The following is a 21,637-nucleotide window of genomic DNA, read 5'->3' on the forward strand; positions in this document are numbered from 1 at the left end:
CACCAATCCTCACGCCGCCCTCACACTAATGAGAGCAGCTCCAGGATTGGTTGGATTCGCGTTCCACTGAGCAGGAAGGATGTCCTTCCATTCCTGCTTGTGGACATGGGGAAGAAGTGCCGCATTTATAGTGAGTTTGGCGCCATAGTGCCTCACCATATTTTATACCCTCTAGCCGCCACTGTTCCAGACCTCCCATAGATGAAGTAGCCTGCGACCTCCATTGCCGCCCTCGGATGTTAGCATTTCCCTGCGATCTTTGCTCAAGCAGAGGAAGTTGGAGAGAGATCAGCTCAGAGACTGACATTCTGAGGGCTGGATTGGCTACAAGTAAAAGACCCCTCACTTGGTGGAGATGCTGTCTTTCCATCACCCAGACACGGGGCTTGTACTTATTTGTTTTAAAATGCAGAAACAAATGCCGGAACAGTCTACGGTCAAATGCCGGAAAAGTCCTAGGTTCAAGGTTCTTCACCTTCAATGGCTTCATATGGAGGGAGGCTGAAATAGTTGCCATTTTGTATCAACAAGTGTCCAGATCAGAATGGTTCCCCCAAGTGCGAGATCCTCTAAATGCTCTAGAATGGATCTTTCTCAGTGGTGGATAGAGACTTGCTGTTCCAGTCTCTGAAGGACATTCACTTTCCACGAGTCCCTTCATGAGTTGATTGTGTGACAAGTGTGCTCCATCCGAGACTGTGAATCTCGTTCTGTGAGGCCTGAGTCACTGTAGGAATGGGGCAGCCAACTCAGTTGCCAGTTCTGCCCTTTCTAAGAGTTTGCCCTTAATTTACACAGAAAGGGTACATCACCTCCACCAGTCATGAACCTCAAGGACATGGGATTACTTCATGTGTCCTGCTACTGGGGGCCAGATAGATGGAAGGGACAGTGGCTTCTAGAGTCTTCTGAGAAAGGTGCTCCTCCCATTCCCAACATTACCCCAGTACTATCAGTCGCACCAGTCAGCGGGGCCATCAGCTGACACTAGCAGTCTTCCTCTGTACCCTGGCTGGTTGGACTGTCCCATGCTGTTCAATCGATAGAATCACTCCAAAGCCCTCATTTCCAGTGGCCTCTAAAGCCCTCATTACCAGTGCCTCTGTAGTTCTGATTCGGATGGAAACAAGGGTTTCCATCCAAATGTTGTCACATTCCAGTGCGAGGAAAAAGGACCTGAATTGGAGGAAGAACATACAGCAATTGGTCGGGAACAGCGGGTTCCTGTGGTTATTCTCATTTCTGTAGGGGAAAACTTGTACCAGTGAGTAATTTGCTCCTTGGCATTCCCATATCCCGCAGGATCTATAATTCCAAGGGCGGGATCACTGATGCTGTGTTCTTGCAGTGAGTCCCAAAGTTGTTTTGGAATTTGAAGTTAAAATGGCTAATTTTGGATCCTTGTAAAAGCTGAAGAGTTAACCCCCACCCGCCACATAAACTTTAAATTACCAAATATAACCTACACCACTGCTAACGCCACTACACCAAACTAGGCACCACGCGGTATCCTGCAAGTTTGTCTCAGGACATTTCAGATAAAACATATTCCAATCAAAATCTTAATATCTATTATTAGATGAGCCATTTTCTTGACAAAAAAGAGAAAAAGAAATCCGAGAAATACATAGGAGGGAAGCTGGAGGATAAGATGAAGGACACGGTGAAGATTCAGCTTAGGAACGGGTTAGGCATGGGTTTAGAGTTAGGTCAAAGGTTATGGTCATAGTAAGGGTGAGGCTAGAACAGGTAAGTGGCAACTTTAGGGGGAAAGACTGGTTTGGGTTTATGTTACTGGTCCGGTTTAGTTCAGGGTCGGGTTAGTGAGGCTCAGGTTAGTTAGGGTAAGTGTGCTGAATGAAGGTCAAGAGTTCAAACCCGGCCAACGCGGACTCCGCCTTCCATCTTTCTACAGATTGGTAAAATGAGTATGGTAAATCTGGTAATAACACCGGTCATGTTCAGTGCTTGGAAACGACAGAAGAGCAGTATGTAGAGCTATGTAAAACGCATTATTATTATTATTATTATGACTGTAGAACTAGCTTTCAAAGTTAGGGTGTCAAGGTTTCATTTACATACACACACTGGACTGGTACGGCACACTGGACCCAGTGCTGGGAGAGAAGCTGAAAATGCACTCCTTTACGGAAAGGCTTTTTTAGTTCTGGCTCGACAGCGCAGCTGTCTACAAGACGTATTGTTACCAGTGCTTTAAAAAATCCATAGAGCAGCAGTAGCGGCACGTGCAGGTAAGAGCAGTGGGGCAGTGGGGCAGTGGGGCTGGGTTGGGTTGGGGGGGGGGATTCGACCGATGATAACACGGTAACATTTAAAAAATAATGTATTTTTCCTTGTCGTCGTCAGTTAAAATCTCCCCCTCCCCCCAACCCGGCCCCACTGCTCTTACCTGCATGGACCGCGGCTGCCATAGAGTGGGCTTTGGCTCCACCCACAGAGTATTTCATTGTCGCCGCATGCTCTTGGCTGGTTGGTTGGTGTATTGTTGGCCCTTCCAGGATGTTCTTCCATTGGAATGGATGAGGGACTATTTTAAATCTCAAAAGTACACTCCATCATCACGCTGCTTATCGCGATAAATCCTTCATCTTCTACAAGTATTGCATACAAAAAGCAATCCTTGTTTGTTCCAGTATCACCAACAGGGAAGGCTTTAATGTGAACGCAACTTGCGTAAACCGCATTTGAGTCGCACAATAACGTCAGCGCTATTGGCTTTGCCTGTGGTTGTTCCTGTCGCCTTCCCACGCCTCCCTCCATCGTTACCTTCCTTCCTACCCCTTCCGGCTTCCCACCATTGTTATTTTTCTGGTCACCTCCTCTTGTATTTGTCCTTGCTTAGGCACAAACCTAACTATTAAGAATGGCACATTCATAGAACATGCTATAGTGAAACTCTTGTATCTTGCATTTATGTGTTTTGAAACCCTCCAGGTGCCAGGAGGTTGCTGTGACATTGCATACTCTTTACTATCATTAAGCAGAGAGAGCTCCCGGTATCATCGATACATTCAGGTTACCCACGCGCTCCCGCTTGCCTGGACCTTAAAGCAAATGTGATCTTGCATAATATGACTGCATTTACTGGTGTCTTCATTACTCATACCTTTCAACTGTGCAAAAATGAGCTAACGATTCCTTAACTGGGCCAACTCTAAACAAAGGCGCGCGCTAACAATTGATACAGTGTGCACTAACAGCCCCCCCAATCCAATGAGGCTATTGATCTCACTTTGGTCCACAATAACATTCTCGCAAATGTGGTCGATCGTATTGACTTTTTAAAAGAGGTAGCGGCTGAGAAACTGTCCGGAAAAACAGCAGCAGGAGAGAGTCCAGAGGCTTCATTCGCTAGCGTGCAGCAGTCGTAGCAGACTACTTGACGTACGTCTCACTCACTTCCAGGTAGCGCAGGCCCAGTTTCATGCCTGATCAGCCAGAGGTGGTGGTGGATACACGGAGCAACCAACACAAACGGCTTACAGGCGAGACATTAAAAAACCCAACTACTATTCATGAAAAGAGTAAACATTTTGGAATCCTTAAAACCCAAGAAGGTTTGGTGTGAAAAAGGTGAAAATAATAATAAATATAATCTTATTAGTTTTGGAACAAAAGATATTGGGGCCCATTTGTGAATGGTGTGTAGTCTGGGCTCATGCTAATGTCGGGAGACGATAGAAGAAGTCAGAAAATTAGGAATTGAATTAACTGGGAAATAAGTCTATGTGGCCAACTGATATTAGGGGTTGGGTATCATTAAAAAAGTTAACTTGAAACTTCAGAGGTATCTCGGAACTCTAATCCTCCCCAAATAAGTGGTGATCGCAGGCTATGTCCGAAGCTGGTTCCATAACCTCAAATCTGCCCAGCGGGAAAGTTCACCAAAGATGTCTTGCAATAACGAAAAAGCAGAAAGTGGTGTCTCTGGAGACATGCAGTCTCTAGTCAACGCCCACATGAGCGGGAGGTCTCAGTAACTTATCCGACAGACTGCTTTTCTGTGAAAACTCGAATGCAGCATGAGCAAGTCACAAACAATGTAAAATCTGGAGTCGGAGGCCATGGATGGGCTCAATGGTAGCTCACCGCGAAGGGTTCCGGCTTAGCTACTGAGATAGTCAACTCCGTATGTGAGGTCCTGAAAGCCACACTGCAGTCTGTCTCGGTTCGTTCATCATCAAATGATGCATCCGATCAAGCAGCGCTGAACTCTGTATGCCTTGAGCTGTTGGTCTTCGTCAGTTATCTGGAAGATCCCTAGAATTTTTCGTGAATTCCATGGTAGTAAGATCAGAAGTTTACTCTAAACACAGGTGAAGGTCCAAGGAAGTCTTTTTTCTACAGTGTTTTGTAAATAGTGTCCACCTTTGTTTTGTCAGACTTACAAACATTGAAGATATTACTGAATTTCACACTCCGACTGGTCTAGACAGATCAAGTCTACCCATAAAGTTTACGTGCATAAACTGGTCGGCCACGAGCCGCATCCCCTCGATTTCTTAGTCTCCGTTCATCTTTAAAATAAATGCTCCATCTGTTCACCACCTCGTTTGGCATGGGCCGCCTTGGCAACGTCACCAATTTGCTCAACAGATATCTCCTCATAATGAAAACATAAATAGCATGAATCGGAGGTGGTTGGGTGTAAACAACTGAAAGACGCGATCGATCATGATCTGGGTGAGAATATCAGAAATAATGGTTGAAGTTCTAGCTCATTAAAACATGATATATTTTCACCCTTCAAACTAAATTTAGAGATCCATATTGTACTGTTCACATCAAGAATAATACAAAATAAATGGGTGGAATGCAAAAAAGTGGTGGGTGCCTAAATTAATCTCAGTCATGGGTTGGATGCTTGAATTGGTCCTGGTTGCTTGGAATCTCTCTTGGTCTCATCAATTTATTAGGTCACTACAGACTGGGACCGACCATATGCAAACCTGTTCTGGCCCCATCATAAAGGGATATTTCTCTTGAACCACCAGCCCACGTCCGCTGTGTATTGCACACCAGACCAGTTTCAGCCTTGTTGAACCTAGTTTGTGAGGTACCGTTTGAGTCCTAGGTAACCACGCCTGGGCTTGGCTACTCTTCCTTGAGCTGTGTCCCTTGGAAAAATGAACAAAAGATGATGAGTGGAATGTTTTAATCAATTTCATCCTCTAGTAAATGCTTTGAGACACATTCTGGTTCATATTTCTTTCTCACTTTGCTACTACAGATCTGCTGTATGCAAACCAATGTTGGTAGCGCCCCAGTGGGGACAGTCCATCCACACCTGCTAGGCCGCCTTCCCTCTATGTGAACAACAACCACCCGAGACATGTACGGAACTCACTAAGCAATTCAAACTCATGAACGTAATCTCACCGCAAGATTCCTGCAGTTCAGGGCCGGACTGGGAACCCAAAGCAGCCCTGACAAATTTTGTCAGAACAGTCTCCTTACAGTGCATAGCGTGCAAGCAAGCCTGACTACTACAAAGAGGTTTGGGGGAGTTCTCCCCCCCCCTCCCCCCCCCCCAAGAAAATTTGGGGAAAAATTGCAAAAATGGTACATTCTACAACCAATTTTTTTAATGATCTATTGAATTGTATTAGTTTTAAAGCATAGTAAGTGGTGACCTTACAGTGCACAAGGATACGACAATCTTGGGGCTCTTCAATGTTTCCCTCACTATCACCCTCCAACAGCGCCTCTCATCTCTCCATAGCCCCGCTCTCACATGTATTTCATTTGTTTAATAGCGCCTCTCATACCAGTGTAGCGTGTCAGAGCATTGTACATCACACACACAATCCGAGACAATGAATCGTATGTGTGTAAATCAGTCTATAGAAAATGTTACATAGGACTAAGGGGACTATACAGTGTAGGGTTCACATGTCATCCATACTGGTAGGCATTTTTTAAGAGTGCTTGGTCTGGGGAAGCACAAACTCTGGATTCAGAATGTAACACAGTGCTTAGAGTTGGCTTTACTATTAATAATTTATTTTTACCCTAACAAACCCTTTTTTAGCAAAATTAGGATAATGAAAGACGGGGAAAAACACAATTTTCTAACCTAGATTACGATCGTAACTTATGAACTGCACAGTAACAAAAGGCTCTCTGTGACAAAAGCTGTAACACACTGAGCTACACACATAAAATCCTGTTCTGTGATCTGAATAGTACACTTTTTCTGCAGCAGACATATTAGCCCTCTGTGCTACCTTTGAGTTAAAACTGCCACTAGACAAAACTCCGATCTCTCTCCAACAGGTATATTAATCACCAGAGATATCTTGGCACTTTTATTGTTGCCTGAAAACTGCTGGATATACAAGGAACGCTGTAGTGCTCTTAAATGTGCTGCACTTCTACAAAACCGGCTCCCAGTAACAAAAGCGCCCCCGCACCCTTCCACCCTCTCTGGGAAATGCCCGATGCCCGGTATGGCCAGTCTGGCCTTGCTGCAGGTTAGCGTTTCAGTCTTATGCTACAGCTACAGAGTAACACAAGATGGCCGCCTCTCTGGGCAAGGATCCACATTTAGCTATCACTCTATTGTTTGAATTAGTTGGGATATGTTTGTTCCCAATGTACTTTTCCTCTTCAGTAGCTTCATGGTTGCTTGTGGGTGTGGCCAGTTGTGAATGAACATTATGTTTTTAGCTTAAATCCTGTATAAAGTTGTTTTTCTTGGAATGCATGTGCGTTTGGATTTGATGTTTTTTTCATCGCTGTAACATCCTCCACCCGCTGGTCTCTTGCCTCTCCGCTGATCTCTCACTTTGGGTTTCTCACACCTGTGCTCTTTGCCCGTATTTGCCTCTCTCTCCCAGATTCTTAGTGACCCTATTTCTCTTTCTCTCCTTTACAGCCTATTCTCAGCACATGGACAGCGAGATTAGCCAGCCCAGCTACCAAGGCACGGATCAGCACTGACAAAACCTCTGTTTATTGACCTCACTCCCTCGTCTCCTCATTGGTCGCCTTTCACCTGCCCTAACTGATTTCCCTGCTCCATTCTCCATCCTCTGCCTCTTTTCCCTTTCTCCTGCAACTTTCCATACACGTTTTCTCCCCTTCCTCTCTTCCTATCACACCTTTTCTCTCTCCCTTTCCTTCCTCCTTGTCTCCAAGCTCCTCGCGCAACCTTGTCATCCATCATTACTCCTTTAATCTCTTACTTCAATTTTGCTCCTTCCCGTGCGGTGCTCTAACTTTTCCTGTCTTTGTCTGTCCTTCCTCTCGCACTCTTTGTCGCTCTTGAGTGCTGCTTTTCACTGATTCCCTCTCGGTTTCTCCATTTCTTGTGCCCTACTACATCTTCCCTCTCTCTTTTTCCACTGTCTCTCTTGATAGTCGTTCATACGCTCCCCTTTCTTGACCTCTTACCTTTCATCTGCGTTTTTTGTTCCAGTTCTCTTTCGCTGTGGCCCACTCCTTCCCCTGTCTGTCTGTCTCCTTCTCCCGACTTTGCTTCCTCAAACTCTCCCTCTTTGCTCTTGTTTCCTTCTCTCTTCCCCTTTGTTCCTCTTTTAATCTCCATGCCCTTTCTTCTCCTTTCTCCTTCCTGTGGATCGATCTCTTCCTTCATCGCTTTCTTTGTTCTCTCTCTGTGTTGCTTCACCCCCATCACTTTCACTCTTATGCTCCCAGCTGTTTCTCCATATGAATGACCTCCTTTCTCCCTCTGTCTCCTCACAGCCTACACTCAACACATGGACAGCGATCTCAACCAGACCAGCTACCAAGGCATGGACAGTCCTCCAAACCTGATGCTCCTCTCCCTCGCCTGCTCCTCCTCGCGATCACCTTCTCCGTGTCGCGTTCGCCTCACTCTCCATCTCCTCTCCTTACATCATCCTTTCTCTGTTTCCCTATTGCCTGGCCCTCTATCTCCCTAGCATCCTCCTCTCTCGGCCACATGCACCCTTGGTACCCTGCTGCTCAATGAACTCCTTTTCATCAGTATCCCTGTCTCCTTCCATGTATAATCATGGCACCAGCTCAGTCAACCTTTCTTTTGTTCTGTCTCCATCACAGCTTACACTCAACACATGGACAGTGACCTCAACCAGACCAGCTACCTAGGCACCGACTACCCCCAAGCCCTGACCCCAACCTCTCCACGACGGTACTCGCCCATCCCGAAGGAGCTAATGGGAGAAGAGGATGTCCCCAGGTAAGTGGGTGAGGGCCTGAAGAAGCTCTGTGGAGTAGGGAGATGGCTGCTGAGTCCTTCTGCTCCTGAGTACGCCTCGTAGTGGCAGCAAGGCAGGGTGCTCCACCAGTCACGCTAGCCTCTGACACCTGTGTGGCGGCAGTCATGACTGGTGGTGAGCCAAGTTTGTTTTGTGGAGTTTACAATTATTAGAAACGCTGTAAAGATTCCAAAAATCTCCTTTGGCCTTGCAGAGTTTTTCTGCGTATTTCGAGGTATTCCCACTTATCAACCCAGCCAACCTATTAAATGTCTGTAAATCTTTCTCTTCAACTTCCCCTTTTGAAAACTTTTTGTATGCATAATGATAGTGTGCCAGGCGAAACCATGCATAGCCATTTTTAAATAGTATCTAATATACCTAATAATGTCACATATAACCATATAAAATGTCACAAAGTGCATGATTTTCATGCAAATGTGCAAAGTGGAAAGAACTCGCAGCAGATCGCAAAAAAAAAAAAAAGCACAGAGAACCCCTCATCTTGAACACTATTTGATTGAAAGATGGCTAAACCCGTGTCCCTTCTGACTCTGTTGTGGTACGCCGTGAGGTACGTTTGTTCAGATAGGCAATGCGTACGGGGTTTTGCAGCCCCATATTTTGAAGCGTATTACCTGGCGGCACAGGTCCAGCATGTATATTGTTGGTTTTATACTGAAAATTAACCTCTACAACCAGTGACCGAAAAGGACATCGTACATCCAAGATGGCTTCAAGCTATCCTACCAGGCAACTCTCCTAAATCACGAGGTGAACTAAACAGTTGTATATACGCAGCATGCGTACAGCACACATGACTCCCCGGAATGACCAATGCACATTAATGCGCGTATAGCTTTAACGGAAGAGCCTAAAGCTATGGAACAACTAAGAAAATACTCCCCAATAAACTTGCAGCCTTGACGAGGAAAATTGGTAAAGTCCAGAGCTAGAACACCCAGGCTCTCTGTTAGCATCACTCCTGAATCACAGGACCACAGGATAAGAAATGCCACAATGCAGCCGGAGGCCTGGCAATTACTGTCCACACTAATAGCAAATGCAGCATCCACCGAATCAGTGACGAGACTATATATGTACTGTTATTGGTACCATACCCAAGGAGGGATGTCCCGAAAGAAATATGGGAAGCAGACCCGAGATACACGATCAGCATAGACCAGTGGGCATTCTGCTGTTTGCAAACTAAGGAAATTTCAACCAATGGCAGATACATGGTTATACATATCTTACATTTCTACATTGGAGCTACTACACTTATTGTAAGAAACACGGGTCTACCACAACCACCCTCTGTGGAAGGTGTGCGGCACGCCTGGCTTGGGAATGCCCCAATATTAGGCAATTTTAGTCTGACATGAAGCATGAACTTGCAAAGATAGTAAGAGCCGAGATCACGGTTGCATCTTTAGAAGCTTTACTGGGAGGTGTAAAAGACTATGGCAAGTCTAACAGGAGACTGCTGCCGATATCCGTGGTGTTGGCTAAAGGTTCGATCCCCGGCGGCAGCTCGGCTAACTCTGAGCAATAGCTCACTTAATCTCCCCGACGGCCCCCAGCGCCTGGGTAGCCTTCAGGGTGATAAGTCGCGCTTTACAAATATGGGATTTAGGTTTTAGGTTTATAGCTCGTTAGATAAAGGACCCGGCCTTCTGTGGCTACCGACTTGAGCCCGATATGTCTAGTCGAAAAGACAACTGGGAACCCTTCAGATAATTCTTCTCAGATCAGAAATATGACATGTAAGGGGCCCAAAGTGTAATAAGGATTTTAGATCAGCTACAATAAATGATATGTTTGTGGCAATGTAACATAATACATTTGTAACAGATAATGTGGATAGCCATACTGACTGGGCAATAATGTTTTGCAGTGTTGTTGTTAAATTTAAGGAACAGTTAAGAAAATAAACTAAATGGGGCCATTCAGTGGAAAGTAAAAGATGCTTGTTACCCAGTCTTGCTTCTGGTGCAACCAGCAACAATAGACAATTGTAGAATGTTCCATTTTTCGGCGATGTCTTTGTGGGTTTTGGGACCTGTTGTGACATCATTCAGGACATGGACCCTTTGAACCTAGATCCGACACCCATAACCAGACGTTGACAGCAGCCTACCCTTCTTAGCTCACCCTTCTCCTAAATTGAGAGGACACCCGGCTGGCGCCATTACACCCTCAGAACAGTAGACGGGTCACTTTAATTTCCACCCACCTTCATGCTTAAATAAAAACCCAATGGATCGCTGGTTCTTTCCATGAAAAATTGAAAATGTCAAAAATAAACATTGCAAAATCAGAGGCTCTTATATAGAGCGTAAAAGATCTGGCCTTTACATAAATATCTAACCTACAAACGTTTCGACTCATATTTGATGCTTAATATCCAACTAAGCACGCGAACCACATGCTTTGGGACTGGGCTCATGTACATTTTACCTTCTGTCCTGCCGTATTCGGTGACAAGCTCTTGATAGTGGGTTTAGGTGCAGGACGACATTTTGTTTGCAGGATTTCTATGTGAGGCTGAGATTTTTTTGTGTGTTTTGGAAAAAATTAATCTGGTAGATCCTGTAAATGTAATCCTCATTATAACTTTTTAATAAGTCAGAAATTGCAAGTGTGAATAGGCAGTTCCAAAGAAGTAGTCTGATCTCTTCACACTTTGGCTTCCTTTTGGATATATGAACTTTAAATGCCTCATTGCAGCACTGACTGGTTATTCGGTGCCACGTCAAAGCCTGAGTTCAGCCAATTAGTAATACTTCAAGACAGCATGGCTTGTCACTTGCTTTCTCTGAGCTCCCAGAATATTGTAATTAGTAGCAATAAGAAGAAAGACTACCATAGCTGTTCCTATGGCTCGAGCGGGGACTCCTCGCTCACCTGCCTCATAGCACCGAGAGACCCCAGGTGGGTGACGCATGCGCTTTATAAGCAAACCTAATATAACACCTGCCAAGGAGCAAGGATTCTCACACACACTTAGTGCACAAAAGAAATTCAAATACCTGCGGCTCTGGTCCTGTCCTGAAACTGCGGCTGCTTTCGTAAATTGATGACCGGTTTTTTTCACTGCAGATTTTTTGAAGCGACAGAAATTTGCATTTGTTTGGAAAACATTTCTTGTGTAGAGACAGTCACTACGGTTCCCTGTAAGCAAATAATTGAGTTTCCCGGATAATCTGCCATTCATATCCTGGCTGGTGCATACACTGTGAGTCAATGTTTTAAAGTCAAACGAATCGCACGCGTCTCTTTGGGCATGAGACGTGTACCAGCGTATCGCTTCAGTTAAAGTTACACCAGAGGACCAAGAAATAACAGTCCAGAAAACAAGAACTTTCAAGACCGTCATGTGATGTCATTTCGCTTATGCAAGTGAAGCAGTTCTGGTCCTTATCTTGCGACCTGCAACAACTGTATGCCAGTCGCGGTCGGCATTAATCGTGGGTGGGGGGGTGGTTTAATTTAATAATAAATAAAAAACGCACCTGTCCGCTGGCCGGGTCCCGCGTTTTCTCGGCTCCTGCTCTCCTGCCTCTGGCAGAAACAGGAAGCTGGCAACGTCCCTCCCCTAAGCCAATCCTAACGCTGCAATGGCAGCGTTGTGATTGGCGGGGACGCCGCCCAACCAGGGGCTTACGGGAAGGCCTCAGCCTGCATGGAGAAAGTGCAGAGTGTGCATGACTGGTTTGGGCGGCCTCAGAGGGCCGACCAAACAGGCATTGCTCCCTCAGGAGTGGGCACACCACTCCTCCCCTGCTCACATAGCAGCCCCACCCACCCGCCCACAACTAAACATAAAATGGTAATAACAGGAAGTTATTACCATTTTATGTTTCTGCTTCTCGCACTTCGAGAAAGACGTGGGGCAACGTTCCTCCCCCCTTAGTAGAGGAGGCGCCCCTGCTGTATGCAGCTTTGCAAATCCTACAGTCTTCCTATAGTGAGTGTACCTTTACCTCTCTCTAGATCAGGATTCTCCAAAGTGGGTCCTGGAGGGCCGGGTCCATACCACATTTTTAAGATAACTACAGTTAACTAAATGGGGATATGCAAAAAATCTGGCATGGATCCGGCCCTCTGGGGCTCACTTTGGAGAACACTGCTCTAGATCAGTTTGTGGCAGTTGTAAAGCACTGCTTTTGCTAAAGTGTATGATTGACCATCTTTGCGGTCAAAGGTTAAGCATGACCCTTCATCTGATGATCTTGAGAGGGGTCTAAAGGGTGTATGATGTCACTTCCTCTGACCTAGTGATGTTGTTCATAAACAGCTGTGGCATGAACTTGGGGGCAGGTGGGAGGGGTTAGAAAAAGAAGGTTGTATCCTAGAATAAAAGATGCATATGTTGAATCCTTGAAAATGAAAGTGTGCAGGAAATAATACTAACTTTACGTGACTTGTGATAGAAGCTAGAATGATAGCAAGAGGGAGAGAACTGACCCCAAAAATTGTGAATTTTAGTTTGCGGAGATATGTACAAACTGTCCTCTGTGTATTGCATCTGAGCTCAAGTAACAGCTTTTGATGAGATTGCAGCCCACAGTACAGATCTCCTGAGATGCGACCCCTCATCAGCACGGCGCTTTTGCACCTAAATAGGCCACTGGCACCATTTAGAAGCAGGTTGGAACCTGCGGGAATGCGGTGTTCCACTACACTGGTGTATTTTTAGCACCTGATGGGTGTAGGGTGGGGAGGAGCACCTCAGGCTGTGTTGGAATCTTTATTGAAGTGCGTTTCTTGGGGAGACGATGACCATGGTGGTGCTGTGATCACAAAGTGGTACCTTCTGGTTCGTTCGGTCAGTAGCTCCCTATGCGGTTCTTCGAGCATGTGGGGTCTGATGGGTCTCTTGTTTTTCCACCACAGGGAACCACGGCGGATCGTCATTCACCGAGGCTCTACGGGGCTGGGGTTCAACATTGTAGGCGGGGAGGATGGAGAAGGAATCTTCATCTCCTTCATTCTGGCCGGGGGCCCGGCAGACCTCAGCGGGGAGCTGCGGAAAGGAGATCAGATTTTATCGGTAAGTTGGGATGCAGGGTGGAGACCATAGGATGTAAGACCCTCTGCAGCATGCCCTAGTGACACTTACTAATCACGCTTCTTGTAAATGCACACGTCAACATATGCACACACCTTCTCCTGTCGTAGCCTTGTGTCCTTCAGAGTCTCTGGATGTGCGCCTGGTGCTAAAGGTTAACATTCTACACAGTGCCAAGTAAGAGCAATTCGTGAGTCAAGCCGCATGCGGCATGCCGCTCACCATTCCTGTTGACTTGCCTTAAGCTGTGTCATGTTAACAGCTAATTCTAATAAATTTGCCCTGCAGATTCCTCGTCTTTAGAAATAGGCTCTAGGCCTGGACCCGAAATACTTGTGATGTCAGTGAGGAGTGACCAGCAGTGGTAGGGTGACTCTGAGATGCGGAACAACCCCGTTGCTCTGCTTCTCAGCAATTTTCCACATTTTCTATTGATTTATGTTGGATTGTCTTCTTGAGATTTTCCTGTTATGCTTCACTGGTATCTCTGGGCTTCAGAATCTGCAGGGACTGAAGGGGCGAGATGTTGGCTACGGACATCGTGCATCAGTGGTTGAGTTGGCTTTGGAATCAGTGATGCGGGTTCTCGTAAGATCCTCTGAACCCTGCTGCTCACATTTGTTGCTCTGCCCCCAAACCCAGTTATAAAGTAACCATGCTGACGCCTTCTCTCTGAAAGTCTCCAAGAGTCCTTGTAACCCAGATTATGAGAACCTCGAAGCGCCAGTGTTCATGGCGCGGCATGAGGAGCTCCTCTCTAGGTTTCAGAACATCTTTGACAAGGACACTGAATACGTTTTCAGGGTGGATTTAAGAAGTCGCAGGTGTAGGACGTCTGCCAAAAAGGGAGTATGCCCTGTCTGCCCTCTTAGATGTCTATGTTCTCTAAATAGGGCACACAAAAGATTTGCCACTCATATAGTTTGGTGAATGTGGGACATTTGCCTGTGTCAGGCCCATATATTTTTTACTCCTCCTTCTTGGTGTCAGTGTGCTCATCAGTGAGAGGCTGTTCCCAGATTTTCACAATGGCCGGTGTCCTGTCCTTGCACCGGCCTGGCATAGCTCCTTCATTCCAGATCACCTCCTTTCGTTCAGTGGTACGGAAGGCTGCCTGAACTCTATAGATTGTATATGCCTTCCACGGAGAAGCCATACAAACTCATCAATGCTATTCAGCTCTCAGTAAATTGAGCCCCTCTTACCTTTGAACGAGGACTTTGCCAATCCCATTTTCCCACGTTATATGAGGCAGTAGATCAGAAAAAGGCTTCAAGGACCCATGGTCAGTACGTAGCCCTCTCCCGAGAGCGAGGTAGTTCAGACTTCTTACAATAAATGCCTTTCCAAGCCTACTTAAGGACTGGAAGTCCCAACATTTATGAACCATAGGCAGCAAATGTTCTACACACCAAGGAATATAGTCCATCGGCACCACTGCAAGTGTGTGGTACATTCCCCTCTAAGCATGTGCTGAAGGCAGGTTCCCTCTAGTACCTTTTCAATCTTCCTTCAGGCAGAGAGTCTGAGGCTTCAAAGCGCACCACAAAGGATGGGCCAGGCCGGGCCAGGCCTGGTGCTGCCCTAGTAGAGAGGCATTTGGTGTTAATCGAGATGCACAGAAAAGCTGATGATTTGTGCCAGTTCCTGGATTTAGACTGATCGGTCACCACATATTCAAGATGGCCGCCATTTAGACATATTAACAAACCCTCTCCATGGAGGAGCCACTACCAGTCTTTCACAATTCACAGTGTTATGTTTTCACCTTGTTATGCACTTAGGTAAAGTTCTCGGCTGCAGTGGAAGTTAAACTAAACAGTCACTCTACTTGTGTTTTCTTATCCAGATGACTGGCTAAGAAAATCAATGTTGTTGTCCTGGATGGGAAATGACCTCCTCCCCCCCCAGATGATTTCTGATTTTGCAGACAGTTCACTGTGATACACAGACCAGTACCCTCTATGTGCAGGGGTGTTCCCTCCTTACACCACATTCATTCTTTGTGGACTGCTACACAGATGTGAATCAGGGCTTCAGCGGTCCACCCCACCCCCCCCTTTTTTCATTTTTATAAGGTGTGCCCTCACTGTTTTTCTTGACAGGTAGTGCTCTGCCTTGCCACCACCGTACGCCTCCAACCCCTGGCATTATGCCACCTGCATCTGCTGCGTTGTTTAATTTGTTCGATGGAGCATAGGACGCAAAATGTCATGCAGAATGGAGGATATCTCACGAAGGCCGCATACCCGATTGTAATTATCCACAAATTTTAGGAAGACTTTCTTGACACTTGCCCGTGAGCGGTTTTGATCACTACAGTAGGGTGAGCTTTTCCTCCCACATACAATGAGTGGTACATCAAGGTATCGGCCACATTCAACACATGAATTCACTCAGGGATCTCCTGAGCATTAAAAGCCTCTCAAGGTTTCCAGTGTTTGAGAAGTCCACCCTGACTTCTAGGTGTCTGGGTGTCCCGATGATGAAGCATGACACCACTAGGGTGTGTGAGGGAATATAAAACAAAAGGATTTGCCTCCTTTCCCACTTAGTAGTGGTGGTCTTGTAGTAGCTTCACGTAGGGATCTCCACACAATCAGAGTTCCAGGATTGTTCAAATAGATCCAACCACTCATTAGTGAGTCAGTATTGGGGAGTACTTTTTGGTAAAGCAGTGTTAAAACACCGGAGGGTGCACTCTCCTCTTTAGTTCCTCTCGGCCCCCCCATAAGCCTGGAAGTTTTTCCTGCTTACATTGTGTATTACACATGTGCCCCGACCATTGCGGTACACAGAGGACCAAAAATCCGGGACTGCACAAGTGCTACAGCACTGCGACCACTCCTGAAATAATTGTGTAGACCACACCATTCCTTGGACGCTGTTCGTAAACAGTCGAGTGTCTGCTGTGCCTGGAAGGAGCGTTGGGACTTCCGTGGGTGAAGTAACTTGTATGAGACGCAACATGCTTCGGAATTCACCTTCCCACCAGTTCGCAGAATACTAAGTATGTTACGAACAGATACTGGGAGTAGGCGGAAGAACGGTATTGGAAGCGAGCCACTGAGAGTGGGATGCTTCAGAGATGTTGCCATGTTGTAGAGAAGCTAACTTTATCTAGATCACTGGCATTATGTGCCAGATGAGGAATCATTTAGGCGAGAACTAGCGCCCCTGTGACTGTCACTCGAATTGAGGTAGTAAAGTAGGTCAAACATTGCAGTACATAGATATGTCATAGACGTCAACGAAGCCGAGATCCATCTCTTAATGTCTTGTCCACTCCACTAATGACCATGAGGATTATGAGTTGGGCTTCCAGTTATCTGTTTATTACTGATTTTAACAGATAATCTGTTTCCTGTCTGTATTTATTTTTAAAAGCAGAAAAATACAGAAAATTGTGCTTCTTGTGAGTGACTCCCCTTGTTGTCCTTCATGAATTCCAGACCAGCTGCTAAACAGGGAAGACACCAAGGGGATTTAAAAACAGGATACGTTTCCCTGAAATTCAAACATGTTAACATGTATCTGTGTATAGTGCTAATATTTACCTGTCCGTGTAATGTTTTGTTATAGTTGGCTGCTTAACTTGCTAAAACGCGACAGGCATCAAAGTAGGAGTGCATGTTTATCAGTTAAATAAATGTGGAACTATACCATTTTGCGATGCCATTTATTCTCAAAACATAAAATAAATATGGATAAACACCCAAAAAATGGCAAAAAAATGTTGGGATAAATACAGATGGAAATGTTAAAATCATAAATACCATAAAACTGGGAACCCTATTATTACATTAGAGTCTCTGGTTTTGGAGATTGCGTTCTGCGAATAATGTTAAAACTCACAATATTGCAGCAAAATAGCCCCGGCTGGCAATGAGGCCGCATGGTAAAATACATGGGTAGATGTCCATAGTGGTGACGTTTTTTGTTATTCTTGAAAAGAAAATCTAAATGTGAATTGGTGACAAGAAGCCAGCAAGGAGTGTGCACAAACCATTGTGCTCCACCCGCAAAGCCCCCAAGACCTGAATGGCCAGCAAAGTTATAGATATTGTGCTAGTACAGCATAGACAAAAACATTGCCACAGGTAATAGCTCTCATAGGTGAGACCTGTTGGCTTTGCCCAGGCTTGTTATTTGTAGGGCGTGTCTCTTCTGATTTGTATCTGGTTGAATGTGAAAGAAGTTACTGACTCAACACTCCTTCACGTGGGCAAATTACACGTCATAGTGGATCGAGTACTTGTAGTTTTACATCCCCTTACCCTTTCCTCCACAAGACCCCCTAACCTCCCTTCTCTCTGCCTATAACTTGGAGTAAGTGAAGGGAAACGGAAGTGACATCAGGGATATCAGTGGGCATGTTAGTGGTGAGGCTGCACGTGGACAGTGCTTGCACCCTGGTCCTTTTACTCTAGCCAGTTGCAGCTGCTCCCGCAAATCGGTAGTTGGGCGGGTAGGGTGGAGGGGGAGAAGGGGAGAGAAATGTAAAATTAAAAAAACACTTGCCGGCCGGCTTGCCGCCGCCTCTCTTCTGTCCTCTTAGTGGCTCCTGTTAGAACAGGAAGCAGGATAGGCTCCCCTAAGCCAATCACATTGCTGCAATGCAGCGTTGTGATTAGTAAGCACTCAGGCTCCCCAGAGCCAAACACCACACTGCAATGCAGCGTTGTGATTGGTCTGAGCGCCGTGGTTTGGCGCTCTGATGGGGAATGGGAGCCTGGGCATGTTCTTCACCCGGACTGTAATACAGCCTGCGTGGAGATCATGCAAATTGCGCATGAATGTTTTGCTGGCACCAGAGGACCAAACGTTCATGCTCACTAGGAGGGTGCCACCGCTCCTACCCCCTGCGCAGCCTAGCCCCGCCCCACAAAACTGCCCCAGCACAGAAAAATAAAATAACATCTCGTTATTAGCATTTTACTTTTACTTTTTCTGCCGTGCTGAAAGACAGAGGAGTGACGCTCCGCCGCCGAGGCGGAGGAGCCACCCCTGACTCTAGCTCTGCAGCAACCACGGGTCTGTGTAAAGAAGGCTGCAGGGATTAGTGCACGCGAGGACACTGCACACAGACCCCCTAGATGCGTACACAGACCCAGGTGGGTTCACACTATCTGCGTGTGCACACGACTAGTCCCAGAGCCATCCGCTGTTCACTTCTAGCTTCATGTAGGAACACCAGCTACGGGCACCCGCACCCTCTGTGAACACAACACCCTCAAGGATGCGCACACACCCACAACTCTTCCACTAGAAAACTCTGCACATGTCTGCAAACCTCATGCACATACTAGCTCGTCAAGCAGCACACCCATGCAAACAATGCACGAGCCCACAAACATACATACACTGTAACAAACTACTCACGCAAACGCATAATAACACAGTACATTGGCATAGAGACGTTCAGACATAAACGTACAGATCAAAATATGCAAGAGAAGGCATTCAAGCCAAGCGTGGGCACATAATTCAAGTGTGTATACACACACACACACACTCCTTCTTGAGTGAACTCACTCGGCAACACTGAAACAAACACGAAAAGGCAAACAATTTACAAAGAGGTCTTGGACGCAGTACCGCACCTGTTATTACAGTGGGAATCTACTTTGTGTGGTGCAAAGATCAAGAGAAATAAGACCTTGGAAAACACGAAAAGGCCTACACGTTCAGACACAAAAAAATAGGCTAGCTGTACAGATTAACAGCAATGAAAACACACTGGACAGGTGAAAACACAGTGAAGAAGCTCAGGTGTAGAGAAACAAAAGCACTTGTCCCCCTAAACATGCCATGGTGTGGGCAGTCAGCAAAGACTTCCATGATCTGCATCTGAACCCCTTGGTTTCAGCTTTCTGGACCTCGCGAGCCTCTGTTGAACGTCAATGAGCTGCTCTAACTTCTGTTTCTCCACAGGTGAATGGGGTGGACCTCAGGAACGCCACGCATGAACAAGCCGCCATCGCCTTGAAGAACGCGGGCCAGACCGTGACCATCATCGCGCAATATAAGCCAGAAGGTAAACAAGGGGGTCAGAGGAAGGAAGGGACCCAACAAATCACTGCTCCAGGACCCTTCTCCATGAGCTGTGGCACCTTCTGCTGTTCTAGCTCTGGGACCCGCACATAGCTCTATCTCTGTACCTTACCCCGGAGCTGTGGCACCTTCTGCTGTTCTAGCACTGGGACCCACACACAGCTCTATCCCTGTACCTTACCCCGGAGCTGTGGCACCTTCTGCTGTTCTAGCTCTGGGACCCGCACATAGCTCTATCTCTGTACCTTACCCCGGAGCTGTGGCACCTTCTGCTGTTCTAGCTCTGGGACCCGCACATAGCTCTATCTCTGTACCTTACCCCGGAGCTGTGGCACCTTCTGCTGTTCTAGCTCTGGGTCCCGCACATAGCTCTATCTCTGTACCTTACCCCGGAGCTGTGGCACCTTCTGCTGTTCTAGCTCTGGGACCCGCACATAGCTCTATCTCTGTACCTTACCCCGGAGCTGTGGCACCTTCTGCTGTTCTAGCTCTGGGACCCGCACATAGCTCTATCCCTGTACCTTATCCCGGAGCTGTGGCACCTTCTGCTGTTCTAGCTCTGGGACCCGCACATAGCTCTATCTCTGTACCTTACCCCGGAGCTGTGGCACCTTCTGCTGTTCTAGCTCTGGGACCCGCACATAGCTCTATCCCTGTACCTTACCCCGGAGCTGTGGCACCTTCTGCTGTTCTAGCACTGGGACCCACACACAGCTCTATCCCTGTACCTTACCCCGGAGCTGTGGCACCTTCTGCTGTTCTAGCTCTGGGACCCGCATTTAGCTCTATCCCTGTACCTTACCCCGGAGCTGTGGCACCTTCTGCTGTTCTAGCTCTGGGACCCACGCATAGCTCTATCCCTGTACCTTACCCCGGAGCTGTGGCACCTTCTGCTGTTCTAGCTCTGGGACCCACACATAGCTCTATCCCTGTACCTTACCCCGGAGCTGTGGCACCTTCTGCTGTTCTAGCTCTGGGACCCACACATAGCTCTATCCCTGTACCTTACCCCGGAGCTGTGGCACCTTCTGCTGTTCTAGCTCTGGGACCCACACATAGCTCTATCCCTGTACCTTACCCCGGAGCTGTGGCACCTTCTGCTGTTCTAGCTCTGGGACCCACACATAACTCTATCTCTGTACCTTACCTCGGAGCTGTGGCACCTTCTGCTGTTCTAGCTCTGGGACCCACACATAGCTCTAGCCCTGTACCTTACCCCGGAGCTGTGGCACCTTCTGCTGTTCTAGCTCTGGGACCCGCACATAGCTCTATCTCTGTACCTTACCCCGGAGCTGTGGCACCTTCTGCTGTTCTAGCTCTGGGACCCGCACATAGCTCTATCTCTGTACCTTACCCCGGAGCTGTGGCACCTTCTGCTGTTCTAGCTCTGGGACCCGCACATAGCTCTATCCCTGTACCTTATCCCGGAGCTGTGGCACCTTCTGCTGTTCTAGCTCTGGGACCCGCACATAGCTCTATCTCTGTACCTTACCCCGGAGCTGTGGCACCTTCTGCTATTCTAGCTCTGGGACCCGCACATAGCTCTATCCCTGTACCTTACCCCGGAGCTGTGGCACCTTCTGCTGTTCTAGCTCTGGGACCCGCACATAGCTCTATCTCTGTACCTTACCCCGGAGCTGTGGCACCTTCTGCTGTTCTAGCACTGGGACCCACACACAGCTCTATCCCTGTACCTTACCCCGGAGCTGTGGCACCTTCTGCTGTTCTAGCTCTGGGAACCACACATAGCTCTATCCCTGTACCTTACCACGGAGCTGTGGCACCTTCTGCTGTTCTAGCTCTGGGACCCGCATTTAGCTCTATCCCTGTACCCTACCCCGGAGCTGTGGCACCTTCTGCTGTTCTAGCTCTGGGACCCGCATTTAGCTCTATCCCTGTACCTTACCCCGGAGCTGTGGCACCTTCTGCTGTTCTAGCTCTGGGACCCACACATAGCTCTATCCCTGTACCTTACCCCGGAGCTGTGGCACCTTCTGCTGTTCTAGCTCTGGGACCCACACATAGCTCTATCCCTGTACCTTACCCCGGAGCTGTGGCACCCTTGCTATTGCAGCTCTTGGATCTGCACACAGTTCGACCAATGCACCTTACTCCTGAACTAGAGTACTCTCTACTGTTCGAACACTGAACCCACGCATGGCTCAGCCAATGCATCTTACTCCTGGCCTGGGGTACTATCTGCTGTTCCAGGACTTGCACACAGCTTGAGCAATGCACCTTACTCCTGACCTAGGATACCCTCTTCTGTTCCAACACCTAACCC

General features: G+C 47.2%; 1 protein-coding gene across 10 annotated transcripts in view; it reads left to right on the top strand.

Moving 5' to 3' along the window:
• Positions 1 to 21,637, top strand: part of DLG4 (discs large MAGUK scaffold protein 4) — an 863,469-nt gene that overhangs the window by 785,469 nt on the left and 56,363 nt on the right. For 9 of the 10 annotated variants that reach the window (XR_014972361.1, XM_085639540.1, XM_085639537.1 and 6 more), the window contains 5 exons: positions 6,899 to 6,946; positions 7,729 to 7,776; positions 8,068 to 8,206; positions 13,125 to 13,281; positions 19,234 to 19,336. Coding sequence is in view for 9 of the 10 variants with exons in the window: in XM_085639540.1 (XP_085495666.1) it covers positions 6,899 to 6,946; positions 7,729 to 7,776; positions 8,068 to 8,206; positions 13,125 to 13,281; positions 19,234 to 19,336 (495 nt within the window). In the remaining variant the exon portion in view is untranslated. The remainder of the gene's footprint in view (positions 1 to 6,898; positions 6,947 to 7,728; positions 7,777 to 8,067; positions 8,207 to 13,124; positions 13,282 to 19,233; positions 19,337 to 21,637) is intronic. The other variant, XM_085639539.1, reaches the window with a different exon arrangement.

This window comes from Triturus cristatus, chromosome 12, assembly GCF_964204655.1.
Source record: "Triturus cristatus chromosome 12, aTriCri1.1, whole genome shotgun sequence".
NCBI lineage: Eukaryota > Metazoa > Chordata > Amphibia > Caudata > Salamandridae > Triturus > Triturus cristatus.